This window comes from Balaenoptera musculus, chromosome 6 (genome assembly GCF_009873245.2).
Source record: "Balaenoptera musculus isolate JJ_BM4_2016_0621 chromosome 6, mBalMus1.pri.v3, whole genome shotgun sequence".
NCBI lineage: Eukaryota > Metazoa > Chordata > Mammalia > Artiodactyla > Balaenopteridae > Balaenoptera > Balaenoptera musculus.
Window position 1 is genome coordinate 79,851,354 of NC_045790.1, and position 13,017 is coordinate 79,864,370.

The window sequence follows — 13,017 nt, forward strand, 5'->3', positions numbered from 1 at the left end:
CAGACTTGTGGTTGCCAAGGGGGAGGGAGGAGTTGTGGGGGAAAGGATTGGGATTTTGGGATTAGTAGATGCCAACTAGTATATATAGGATGGATAAACAACAAGGTTCTACTGTAGAGCATAGGGAACTATATTCAATATCCTGTGATAAACCATAATGGAAAAGAATATGAAAAGGAATATATATAACTGAATCACTTTGTTGTACAGCAGAAATTAACAGAACATTGTACATCACTATACTTCAATAAAATTAATAAAAAATACAGTAACAATTTAAAAAAAACTGATTTTAACATACATTTGATAAGCCTAAAGAAATAAAAAACTACATATCTTATAGCATTTTTGTACAGAACTATTGCTATCTTTGAGGTACGTGTCCTTTAATCACCACCAACTCACAGAATATGGAATTTTTGTTTGAGAGGATATGTTTTTGGCCAGTGAACCAAAGCAGTTCCTTAGTTTAGTGAAAGTTCTATTACATAATCTTTAGTGGCCACACAGTACCTATAAGACTTGTGTGAAGTGTATCTAATGTCATAAAACAATATCAGAGAACAATACCAGCTCTCTCAGCTAATTTTATCTATACAGGTTGCAAATTGGGAGAAGCATCTGATTTTATTGTCCGTCAAGGGACACTGATCCAAGTGCCATCATCTGCAGGGGAAGTTGGTTGTTATAAAATTTGCTCATGTGGGCAAAGTGGACTCTTAGAAAACTGTATAGAGATGCACTGTATAGACCTTCAGAAGTCTTGTATTGTTGGAGGAAAAAGAAAAAGTGAGTCTTGAACTGTTTTTGTTTTTTGTTTTTAACATGAGATTAGTTATATTAATTTTGTAGGGAGAACATTGGATGGGTTCTCACCAGAAAGTAAAGTCTACAAAGCAGATATTCCAGGGAAGTATTTTTCAACTATACAGAACATGAGGACTTCTAAGGAACCCTCTTAGAAGCCTCATCAAGAAGGGACTAACAGCTAATAATAACTAACACTTGAACTCTTTAACTGTGTGCCAAGCACTATGCTAAGTCTTGGCCTGTGTTATCTCCTTAAATCCTCCCAGTTGCTCTTTGATACGGGTGCTATTGTAAGGAAGCTGATGGTAAGAGAGGTCACCCAACTAGTAAGTGACCAAAGCAGAATTCAGTCCCAGGCCTATTCGACTCCAAAGCCCTTGCCCTCCACAGGCAAGGACACAGGTCTACCCCTCCCCACCCCTTCCTCAACAGTCTCTCTCCCCTCTGCCCCTTTCCCAGAAGTAAAACTCAGAGTTTGACGTCATGCAAAGCAAACTGGGGGATGGAAACGACACTGTTGATCCGTGGTTGCGAGAGAGCACATTAAAAGGTGCCCCGCTTTATCGCCTTCTCTAAAAGTCTAAGAGTCTTGCTTTCTCACTGTTTCCTTAACCATCTTTTGCTTATAGCCCTAATAACTGTTCTTATCAATATATAACCTCAAAAATTGTGAAAAAATACCACTTTTGAGAATGTGCTCCCCACTACACGTGCTCATTCTGCTATCCTTACCTCTACGTCCATCCCCCTAGCCATCAACCAGAGTAGTTCAGCTTGTATATGCCTCTTGTTTTACTCTTCTGTGTGAGATTTTATTTTAAGAAGAGTACTCTTGGCTAAAAAGGGCTTGCAAATTTCTGCTTAGACCAGCAAGTCAGGTATTCATTGCTTAGTCCATATTCTAAAATGTAATGTATGTACCTTGAATCACAGAAAACATCTGAAGATAGACAAGTTCATTCCTTCCCTAAGCTTTCACTGATTAAATGCCTATTCTATACAAAAGAACATACTAGTGCCTTGTGGAGCTGAAACTGGGATGAGGGATTGAGGTCATGCTTTGCATGCTAAGATGGGAGAGAATTTGAGCCACAAAAAGGAGCAGACCAAATGTATGTACTTTAAGGAGCTAGTCATTTCTGCCAGGGCATCAGGAGAGTCTTCAACCCAAAGATGGCATCAGGGCTGGTCCTGGAAAGATGAGTTAAGTTCCAGAAGGAGGAAAGGAATGAGCACTTGAGGCAAAAGAGGTAGCCAGAAACATTCTCAGAGAATAAGGTGCAGTCTGGTGAGATGAGCACATTAGGGGTTTTGAGGGATATGGTGGGAGGTAAATACAAAAATGTAAGTATTACAAATTTAACTCCCTAGTTTGTGTATTCAGAAGTCATCTTTCAAGAATTTCCATTTTAGAGCTCTTTAAACTATTAAATTTTTTAATTTATGATTTATTTATAAATGCATGACATAGATCAACATTTTATTTCTCTTTCTCTCAGGTCATGGAACTTCCTTTAATATTGACTGCAATATCTGTTCTTGTTTTGCTGGCAATTTGGTGTGTTCTACCCGCCTGTGTCTCAGTGAGCACAGCTCAGAAGATGACCGTCGTACCTTCACAGGTAACCATGGTCACCCAGAAGCTGCCCTCATCCCTTTGTACTCATGTTCCCTTCAAGGCAGCTTCTCTGGTCTTGCCTTAACTGCAAATTTTCACAGTAAAATTAATACATAACCTGAGAGCAAGGTACTTTCCTCTCTGGATCTGTTGCCTCCTCTAAAAATTGAAGGCATTAAACTAAGTGGTTTCTTAGGGTCCTTTTGGAGTTCCATGAGTCAAAAAGAACAGGGCCAGTGATTGGGATGGTTTTAGTTAAATGTAATTTTTCTACCTGCTAAAATAACCATTTATCCCTACCATTATGGTCTAAAGTATCCATATATTTTCTAAATTTGCTTCTGTTTTAATGTTTTTTTTACCACCTTCTTTCTTGTCCTACCTTGTCTTACTGAATTCATATAGGTAGGGACCCCTATAAACAAAGCTATAGGTAGAAAAAGTAAAGAGTGTTTCTCCCAATCTAGTATATAAAATCTAGAAGTTAGATGTGTCAAGTCTTGCTTGGGAGATTTCTGGAATGTTGAAGGGTGATAACAAAAGCAAGACAAAGACAAAGGTTGTAAACACCTTACATAGATTCCTTCCATTCATATCTCATTAGGGATGGGGAAAAACAGGAAAGTAACTCAGGAAATTATTGTAATTTTGAAACTTAAGAATTTTTGTGAACAATCGGTCAAGAATATGACTTTCTTGACTTTCCTTTGCTTTATGCTGCTGGTATTATGCTCACACCAGCTGCAATAAGTGAAAAGCCTAGCTCGATGGGATGCTCTTTTCTTGAGAAGAAGCTATGGTTGTCAACAGCAACAGCACAGTGGCTGGTATCTGCTGGTGTCTGCTTTTTCCCAAATCTGAAATACCTTCGGTTCTGGGTGAAGAGGAATCAGGTAGCTTCCCTTACTCCATTTCTTGCTGCTGCAGCAGCAGCTTGATTCTCCTTCCATGGAGTTGGTATTACACATGGAGTGGGGTAGGGAGAGAACAGAATAGGGTTTTACCAACCTTGTAAAGGCTTTTTGAAGGCATTTACAACCTTCATTATTTGTCTTGGTTTTGATATTATCCTTTAACATTCTAGAAATCCCCTAAGCCAGAATCAAACATCTAAATTTCAGATTTTATATACCAGACTGGGAGAAACATTCTTTACTTTTCCTACCCATAGCTCTATTCGTCTCTACCCCTGGAATCAAGATCTGGAGGCCCTCAATTAGCTGGCAATAAATGGAACAAAGGAAAGTCGTTATGCAGACAAATGTTATGCAGACAAATGGCTTTTCAGAACCTTTCCACCTTTAAAAACACTGTCAGAGATTGGAAGGATTTTTTTTCTGACTTATTAAAATTCTATTTTAACCTGAGACCTCTGCGTGCTTGTTAGTGGTTTGCCTTAATTAGGAAACATGAGGGGAAGGGGACCATACAAATGCACACTGTTGAGGCACTCTCCTCCCTTCAGGTCTGCCCTGTAACTGTGCAGATCAGTTTGTCCCTGTGTGTGGGCAGAATGGACGCACTTACCCCAGCGCCTGCATTGCTCGCTGTGTGGGCCTCCAAGACCATCAGTTTGAGTTTGGATCATGCATCTCAAAGGATCCATGTACTCCTAACCCCTGCCCAAAAAACCAAAGGTAAGTCAAATGCCTCCTTATCTTTTTCAACTGAAGGTCACCACTTACTCTATACCAGACAGTGAAAATACAAAGATGAATTAAGGTGGTCTCTGCCCTGAAAAGTTGGAGTCTAGAGGGAAAGATCCAGGTAAACCTGCTTGGTAACATGCTTTGATTGGGGGCCCAGAAGTTGAGCAGTTTACACAGCCTGGGGGAACCTGGGAAAGCCTCTAGAGCATGTGATAGTCGGCTGGAAAAACGAGGAGGAGACTGACAGCAAGGTTTACGGTAGAGGAAAGGTGGTGCTGGTGAAGGCAGAGAGAGTAACAGGAGCAAAGATCTTGGCTGCTGGAAACGAGGAGAGAGCGTGGTGTATGCCGGGAGCTAGAGCAGTTCTGTAAGACTGGAACAAAGTGTGAGGCGAGGAGAGGTGGCAGCTGAGACAAGAGAGGCAGATGCATTCTTGTTACTAGCTACCTATGCCTGATGGCAAGAGGAAACATTCTACTTAAAACCTACCTCCATTGTAGGGATGGGACATGAGAAATCTCTGGAAGTGCAACTTCAGTATTTTATGAAGTTGTTTAGGGGCTCCTTTCTCTGCAGGTTCCTCAGGAGCTCAGAGTGCAGTTGACCTCGCCTTAATGACGGATTTCTGCCTGTGGTGGCTGCAGGGTCAGGGTCCTGATGATTCACTTAGGTTTCAAGCTTCTAGAACTGGAGTTTTCACTGACTACCTCAGAGAGCTGAGCAGGACATGTCCCAGTGCCACAGTCCTTGCCTTATGAAGGTTTTGTGGAGAATAAGCAATTGCTTCTCCATCCTGAAAATCCTGGTGCAGCATGAAGGGAGGGAAAGATTTTCTCGTGTGTTAAATTTATTTTAACAAACTTAAATTTTCTTTTAGCAAAGAGAGTTGGTCACCCATCTAGCAAAGTTTACATCATGAAAACTAAGCCCAAAGAGTTGCTATGGAAGGAAGACAGGGTGCTATACATAAGGAAACATGATAAAGAAATAAGTCAAAAGGATAATATAGTTGTGTTGGGAGGTAGAATTGAGGGTTGTTTTGGTATTTGTTTGTTTCCCTCTATTTGCTAAACTTTCTGAATACGGTTGGCTTGCTTTTATAATAAAACAATAAAATCTCAAAGTGGAAAGGGCTGGCTGGGTATAATACAAAATAAATATAAAAGAAAAGTTTGAAAAATGCAGCTACATGAAAATGAAAATTTTCTGCATGGTAACAAACAAATGACAAACTGAGAAGAATCTCAGAGAAAGGGCTGATGTCCTTACAATATAAAGAACCCCTACAAATCAATATGAAAAAGATGAACAACCTAGTATAAAAATGGGCAAAGATCAATAACCAATAGAAAATGGACCAAGGACGTAAACATAGGAGAAGAAGTACAGATGGTTCTTAAACACTTGAAAAGATGCTTATATTAGCTGGGGGGGAGTTACTCTAGCTACTGTATACAAACTCCCAAATATCAGTGCTTTAACATAGTAGAAGTTCAAATACAGTCCATTTGGGTGTTCAGCAGGTGGCTTTCTACATGTGATTCAGAGACTTAGGATCCTTCCATCTAGCAACTCTGCTCCTACAGCCTCTAGTCCTCCTCTGTCCAGCAGACAATAGAAGGGAGATGATGGAGGTTGCTCTTGAGAAGCTTTTATAGGCCAGGTTAAAAATTCATCTCTACTTCCAGCCACATTCCATTGTCTAGAACTTAGTCATTCGGCCAGAACTACTGCCAGGGAGGCTGGGAAATGTAATCTAGATGTATGCCCAGGAAGAAAATTAAATGAATTTGATGAATGATCATCTAGCCAATCTACCACAATGCTTAACCTTTCTCATATTAAGAGAAATGTAAATTAAAGTAAAACTACAATTGTGTACCATTTTCTGTCTACCAGATTGGTAAAGGTAAAAAGTTTGATGACAAAATGTAGGGAAGTAGGCACTCCCATACAAGAGGGTTTTGGAGTGAAGATTGGTACATCCTCTTTGGAGGGCAATTTGTCCAAGGCTACCAAAATTTTAAATGCACATACTTTTTGAGTCAGCGTATATAAATGCTTATCCTTATATAAAATATCTCTGGAAGAATAAATAAGAAATTGATAATAATGGTTGCCTCTGGGGAAGGGAATTAGGTGGCTGGGACACAAGGAGTAGGAAGGAGATTTACTTTTCACTGTATATGATTTTGTGTCTTTTCACTTTCTACATGGGCTTGTATTATCTGTTCAAAAACTAATTGTTTAAAAAATAAGAAGTTGAGAATAAATAAATAAAGTTGTACTCATTCATCAAGTATCTACAGATATACCAGGCATCTTTCTAAACACTAGGACACAATAGTAAGCAAGACAAAGTCCCTGCCCTGATCGTGTTTATTTTAATTTACCCACCAGAGTCTCAGCCTTTCCTATTGATCCTCTTATTTTTGTACGTTCAAATTGGTAATGTTTTTCCTTCCAAAATTACCAAATTTCTCCTGATAATCTTTGTTCTCATTCCTTCAATGTTAATAGATAGTGAAGTTCTAAATATTCTTCTTTTTCTTTATTTCTCTTCAAATGTCTTAAATTTCTGTAAAATTATTACTACATGCATTCTAATTTCTTCTAGTTTTATTGAGATAGAATTGACATATAGCACTGTATAAGTTTAAGATGTATAGCACAATTATTTGACTTACATACATCATGAAATGATTACCACAATACGTTTAGTGAATGTTCATCATCTTATATATATACAAAATTAAAGAAATAGAAAAAAAAATTTTTTTCCTTGTGCTAAGAACTCTCAGGATTTATTCTCTTAACTTTCATATATAGCATTCAGCAGTGTTAATTACATTTATCATATTGTATATTACATCTCTATATTATAACTAGAAGTTTGTATCTTTTGACTACCTTCATCTAATTCTCCCTCCCCTCACCCTTTGCCTCTGGTAACCACAAATCTGATCTTTTTCTATGAGTTTGTTTGTTTGTTTTGAAGTATAATTGACCTACAACTCTGTGTTAGTTCCTGGTATACAACATAGTGACTCAGTATTTCTATACATTTTGAAATAATAGTTTAGTTACTGTCTTCCATCATACAAGGATATTATTGTACATAGTTATCGACTGTATTCCCCATACTGTACATTTAATAGCTGTGATTCCTTTATTGTGCAACTGGAAGTTTGTACCTCTTAATCTCCCACACCAATTTCTCTCCTCTCCCCACTCTCCTCCCCTCTGGCAACCACCCGTTGGTTCTCTGTATCTATGACTCTGTTTCTTTTGTTATGTTTGTTCATTTGTTTTGTTTTTTAGGTTCCACATATAAGTGAAATCATACAGTATTTGTCTTTCTCTGTCTGACTTATTTCACTTAGCATAATACCCTCTAGGTCCATCCGTGTTGTCGCAAGATTTCGTTCTTTTTTATGGCTGAGTAATATTCCATTGTGTGTGTGTGTGTGTGTGTGTGTGTATGTGTGTGCACTCGCACACACATGAAGTTTCCCTTTTCTCCACATCCTCACCAAGACTTATTTGTTGTCTTTTGGATAATAGCCATTCTGACAGGTGTGAGATGATATTTCATTGTGATTTGATTTACATTTCCCTGATAATTAGTGATGTTGAGCATCTTTTCATGTGCCTGTTGGCCATCTTTATGTCTTCTTGGGAAAATGTCTATTCAGATCCTCAGCCCATTTTTTGATTGGGTGTTTGTTTTTTTGATGTTGAGTTGTATGAGTTCTTTGTATATTTAGGATATTAACCCCTTATCAGATATATCGTTTGCAAATATCTTCTCCCATTCAGCAGGCGGCCTTTTGATTTTGTTGATGGTTTTCTCTGCTGTGCAAAAGCTTTTTAGTTTGATGTAGTCACATTTGTTTATTTTTGCTTTTGTTTCCCTTGCCTGAGGAGACATATCTAAAAAATATTACTAAGACTAATATCAAAGAGCATACTGCCTATGTTTTCTTCTAGAAGTTTTATGGTTTCAGGTTTTACATTTAAGTCTTCAATCCATTTTGAATCTATTTTTGTGTATGGTGTGAGAAAGTAGTCCAATTTGATTCTTTTACATGTAGTTGTCCAGTTTTCCCAACACCATTTATTAAAGAGGCTGTCTTTTCCCCATTGTGTATTCTTGCCTCCTTTGTCATAGATTAATTTCCCATATAAGAATGGGTTTCTTCGTGGACTTTCTATTCTGTTCCATTGATCTATGTGTCTGTTTTTGTGCTAGTACCATACTGTTTTGATGACTGTGTGTAATATAGTTTGAAATCAGGGAGAGTGATACCTCCAGCTATGTTCTTCTTTCTCAAGATTGTTTTGGCAATTCAGGGTCTTTTGTGTTTCCTTACAAATTTTAGAATTATTTGTTCTAGTTCCATGAAAAATGCTATTGGTATTGTTATAGGGATTGCATTGAATCTGTAGATTGCCTTGAGTAACATGGCCATTTTAACAATATTAGTTTTTCTAATCCATGAGCATGGCATATCTTTCCATCTTTATGTGTCATCTTCAGTTTATTTCATCAGTGTCTTATAGTTTTCCAAGTACAGGTCTTTTACTTCCTAAGTTAAATTTTTTCCTAAATATTTTATTCTTTTTGATGTGATTGTAAATGGGATTGTTTTCTTAATTTCTCTTTACATGCATCCTAATTTTAAATCCCATCAGAAGAGGCAACCACATTAGTAGTAGTGATGGTGGTGGTGGTGATTTCAGTGCAGGAAGCTTATCTCTAAAAAGAATAGAAGTAATTTCCTTTGAAATTATATGATGCTAGCTAATATATTCTTCTCCTTTTACTTTATAGATTAATATTTGTGTATCCTATTATTTCAAATACCCAGTAAAAGCTAAACATTTTCGTAGGTCTTATCTTGTTATAGAAAATTATAAGTACCCTTTATAGAAATGAGGGAGGCAAAAAGAGTCTAAAGAAGAAAAGAACCATCCTCCCTAACCCCTCTGAAGAAGTTCAGAGATTGAGAATGGAGCAAGGTTCAGGTATTACTGGGAAAACCCAGCTTCAGGGGGTGGCATTCTCTCAGTGATTCACTACCAGCCAGCATCAGGTCCTCAGCCTTGTAAGCACAGAAACCTGAAATTTTCAGCACATACTGTGAAGCCTTCTCTTAAGATAGACTCATATTAGCCAAGCTGATAATTCAGCCTCTGAAAATGCTTCATTTATTACTAACGAGAAGGCCTCCAGCCTTGGGCCCCAGCCCATTTGATGGCTTCATATCATGCCTCTTCCACCCTGAGCATACTTTGCTCCTGCTCTCGGGGTCCCCTGCCCTCTCCCCCAGCACCACAGGGTCTCAGGCATCACACCTTTGCTCTGCTGCTCCCTCAGCCTGGCAGGCCTTCATCCTCCTGGTTCTACCTCCTCCCGGTGCTTTCTCCAGGCTCCCCAATCAGAATGACTCATTCCCACGATCATTTGGTGTGTGATTTTCTACCTGATAGCCTGCTTTACATGCACGCTCGACTCCCCACTCTCCATAAGCTCTTGGGCACAGGGACTGTTTCTGATTGCTCTCTTACTTTCTCCTCAGCCTCCTGTGCCCTGTCAGTGCTTTACCGGCCCCACCATGGTCCCTTACGACATTGGCTCATGGTGCTGCGTTTGTGTTTTTCAGATGCATACCCAAACCACAAGTCTGCCTGACAACTTTTGATAAATTTGGATGTAGCCAATATGAGTGTTTGCCAAGACAGCTCACCTGTGACCAGGTCCGAGATCCTGTTTGTGATACAAACCACATGGAGCACAGCAATCTCTGCACTTTGTACCAGAGAGGGAAAAGCCTCTTATACAAAGGCCCGTGCCAGGTACCACTGTTTACCTGACAAACCCAAGTACACTGAGCATGAAATCAGCTTATGATCTTTTACACATGAATCAGCAGTGAGACCCCTTCAGGGTCTGCTGTGAATCCCGTCAAATCTAGAGCACTCAGTCCTCCACCAAAAATGAGCCATCCCGAGGCTGGCTTTTCCTCCTAACACTGGAGGGCCCCCTTGCTCATGTGTGAACCTTTGCACATCTAGTGTACAGAGCAAGAAGAGAGAGGCTTCTTGCCGCCAACCAGTAGGAAAAGAATTTAAAGTCTCACACCCCCTGGCATTAGTCAGCAGCATCTTCACTTCCCCTAGTTCTGCGGGCCCTCGTTAGAAAACAGCCCAGGAAGAATGCGAGGTAAAACAACGAAGAAAAGAGCTCTTTCCCCACTCTTCCCACTGAAGTCCCACCTGAGGTATGAAAAGTGACTGCAAATTTCTCTGAAACTTAATGTTGTCTTACATCAGTTTATCTTTCAGTCTTTGAGGGTCATGAAATCTGTATTCATGTTAAAAATAACCCCAAGGACAACCCCACTGAGGCCTCCCACAGTAGCACTGATCTGTGTGCTGGGCCCTCTGCCTGGGGGAAGCCCAGCCTTGGGCCAGCATCCCCTGCCCACAGCTGGCTGACACCAGACGTTCTAGCTGCTCATTTCCTGGTCTTCACTGTCGGAAAATCCCTTCAGCTCATCTCCCTGGGCTTGTTTCCCCTCAGAGATCATGTTCCAAGTGCACTGATACCTTTACTCTGAATTCCCAGTCTTCTCTTCCTGTTGTTCCCTGTTCCTGGCTTCAAGTTTTCTCTTCCATGTTCCTAACCTACCTCATGGATCCAGTCTGTCTGCTCTCCTGATCTCTCCACTCTTCCCTCTCCTTATCCCGAACCCAGCGTGAAATGATAAGGCCTCTGAATTTGCATAAAGATTGGTCTTGTTTTCTTCTAACAGGTTCTTCTGGAATAATGGAAGTCTGGAGGGAGGGAGGATTTTTATCTCATATCAGTTCACAGAGAACGAGTACCCAAGTCGAGTACCCAAGTCCCGGAGAGGCTGAGAAAAGTAATCTCTCTTCAGTTCATCTTGGGACAGCCCTATTGCCCCCAGCCCCACCCCATGTTTAGCAACCTCAGGAGCTTACTTCAGAGGGTCCAAGAATTTATACTGTCTTTTTTCCTTCCTGAAAATAAGGAGACCTACTCTGCACTCTTGGTTAGGAAAAGTGCACCACAGAGGTTTACAGGCTAAGTGTGCTTTCTTGCCCTCAGGCCTTCTGCAGAGCCCCAGAGCCCATCTGCGGGCACAACGGGGAGACCTACAGTAGCGTGTGTGCTGCCTACTCGGACCGGGTGGCGGTCGATTACTATGGGCCCTGCCAGGCCGTCGGGGTCCTCTCCGAGCACAGTTCTGTCACTGAGTGTGCTGCTGTGAAGTGTCCTTCGCTCTCAGCGACCGAATGCAAGCCCATCATCCCACCCGGTAGGCTGGCGGTATTGGGGGTGGGGCAGGGGTGGAATTGGGAGGATTTGCATATCTGTCTCCAGAGAGTGAGTCACTGAGAAGAGAGATGACTAGTGTGTTTAAACTTTCCAGAAAGTCTTGACTCCAGCTGATGCTGATTAGATGCATTACTCTGGGCCAACCTTAAAAAGCTGCGGATCTGCCTTAGACATCATCTGGTCTGGTGATTTTAAAACAATGTGGAAAACTTTTTTCAATCCTGCCTTAAACACCAATAGATAAACAGCAATATATAATTGCTAGAATTATGGTTATTAGTTCAAATGCGTAGTGTTTGCATATTATAAAGTTAATGAATAAGGAATTGGTCACTAATGAATGAATAATTGAAGTAGTTTTGATGAACACAAACATTTGAAATTGAGAAAAACAGAAGATAGTTGTTGTCTTAGATTGGCCTTAGCATCTAATTTAATTGTTTTGGTTGCATATAATCAAGAAAGTCTTGTTTCGTACAGGCTATTATAAGCGGTGACAGTTTTCAAACAGCTTACCTTACAGTCTCATACTCTTCGGTTAAACAGAGGTGTCAGAAGAGACTTTATCCCAAGTCTGCACAGAACAGATTAATCTGGAGTCCAACAAGTTCATTCCTCTGTCCATGAACTCAGCAAATGTTTCTTGAGCTTCGCTATGTCCTAAACACCTTCTAGGCACTGGGGACACAGCAGTGAGCAGAACAAAGCCTCTTTCCTCCTGGAGACCACGGTCTGACATTTTATTATGGTTTAACGGTTGAAAATAATTTTTAAAATTAAATTTGAATTAAGCACTCATGGAACCTCTGAAACCCTTGCTCCTGTGTTTCGCAGACAGGAGACACTTGCCCAGGATCACACAGTGAGTTCTGAGCAGGGCAGGGTCTAGGCCCTGCCTGTCTTGAAAGGCCAGCTCTCCCTGTGCTGTATTAAACCACAGCTGCCCCACCTGAGAAGTAGCACAGGAGGAAAGCAGGGATGGAGGAAGGATTTCGGTAAATGTATAGATTATAAGACTCCAGGTTGGTCAGGGAACATATCTAAAAGTGCAGTCATCAGGAAGGACTGCTGTGACTTTCCCAGCACAAAATGAAGGGCTGGTCATTTCACCAACTATTATGAATTCTCTTTGTTTCTAATTCTGAACACACATAAAATGGTTTCTGTTATACAGGTGCTTGTTGCCCGTTATGTGCTGGGATGTTAAGAGTTTTATTTGACAAAGAAAAACTGGATACTATTGCTAAGGTAAGTTGCTTTATGTGCCATGTACTGTTGAAACCTTATCGATAAACCTGTCAGTAATCGTACAGACAGAATGGGTCATGACATTTATAGATGAAGAAACTAATTTGCACAGGAGCAACTTGCCCAAGGCCATATAGTAGCCCACAACCAGGAGAACTGGGGTTTGAACTCAAGGTGTCTGGCTGCGTCCTGTGCTGCTTCCCTCTACAGCCTGGCTGTGTGGTGACCTTGCTCTGCAATCCGTCAGCCCGGGCCTTTCTCAGAAAAGGTCTCCTGCCAGCATAGTGGAGGCAGACCAGGCAGCCAGGGACTGGTCACGCCCAGAT

At 40.6% G+C, this 13,017-nt stretch overlaps 1 protein-coding gene across 4 annotated transcripts in view; it reads left to right on the forward strand.

Moving 5' to 3' along the window:
- The window catches only part of RECK (reversion inducing cysteine rich protein with kazal motifs), a 76,507-nt gene that overhangs the window by 60,404 nt on the left and 3,086 nt on the right, over positions 1-13,017 (forward strand). For 2 of the 4 annotated variants that reach the window (XM_036856207.1, XM_036856208.1), the window contains 6 exons: positions 601-789; positions 2,310-2,432; positions 3,894-4,065; positions 9,744-9,936; positions 11,213-11,423; positions 12,618-12,691. In XM_036856207.1, coding sequence (XP_036712102.1) covers positions 601-789; positions 2,310-2,432; positions 3,894-4,065; positions 9,744-9,936; positions 11,213-11,423; positions 12,618-12,691 — 962 coding nt within the window. Of the gene's footprint in view, positions 1-600; positions 790-2,309; positions 2,433-3,599; positions 3,744-3,893; positions 4,066-9,743; positions 9,937-11,212; positions 11,424-12,617; positions 12,692-13,017 lie in introns of those variants that run through there. The other 2 variants (XR_005020375.1, XM_036856209.1) reach the window with 2 other exon arrangements.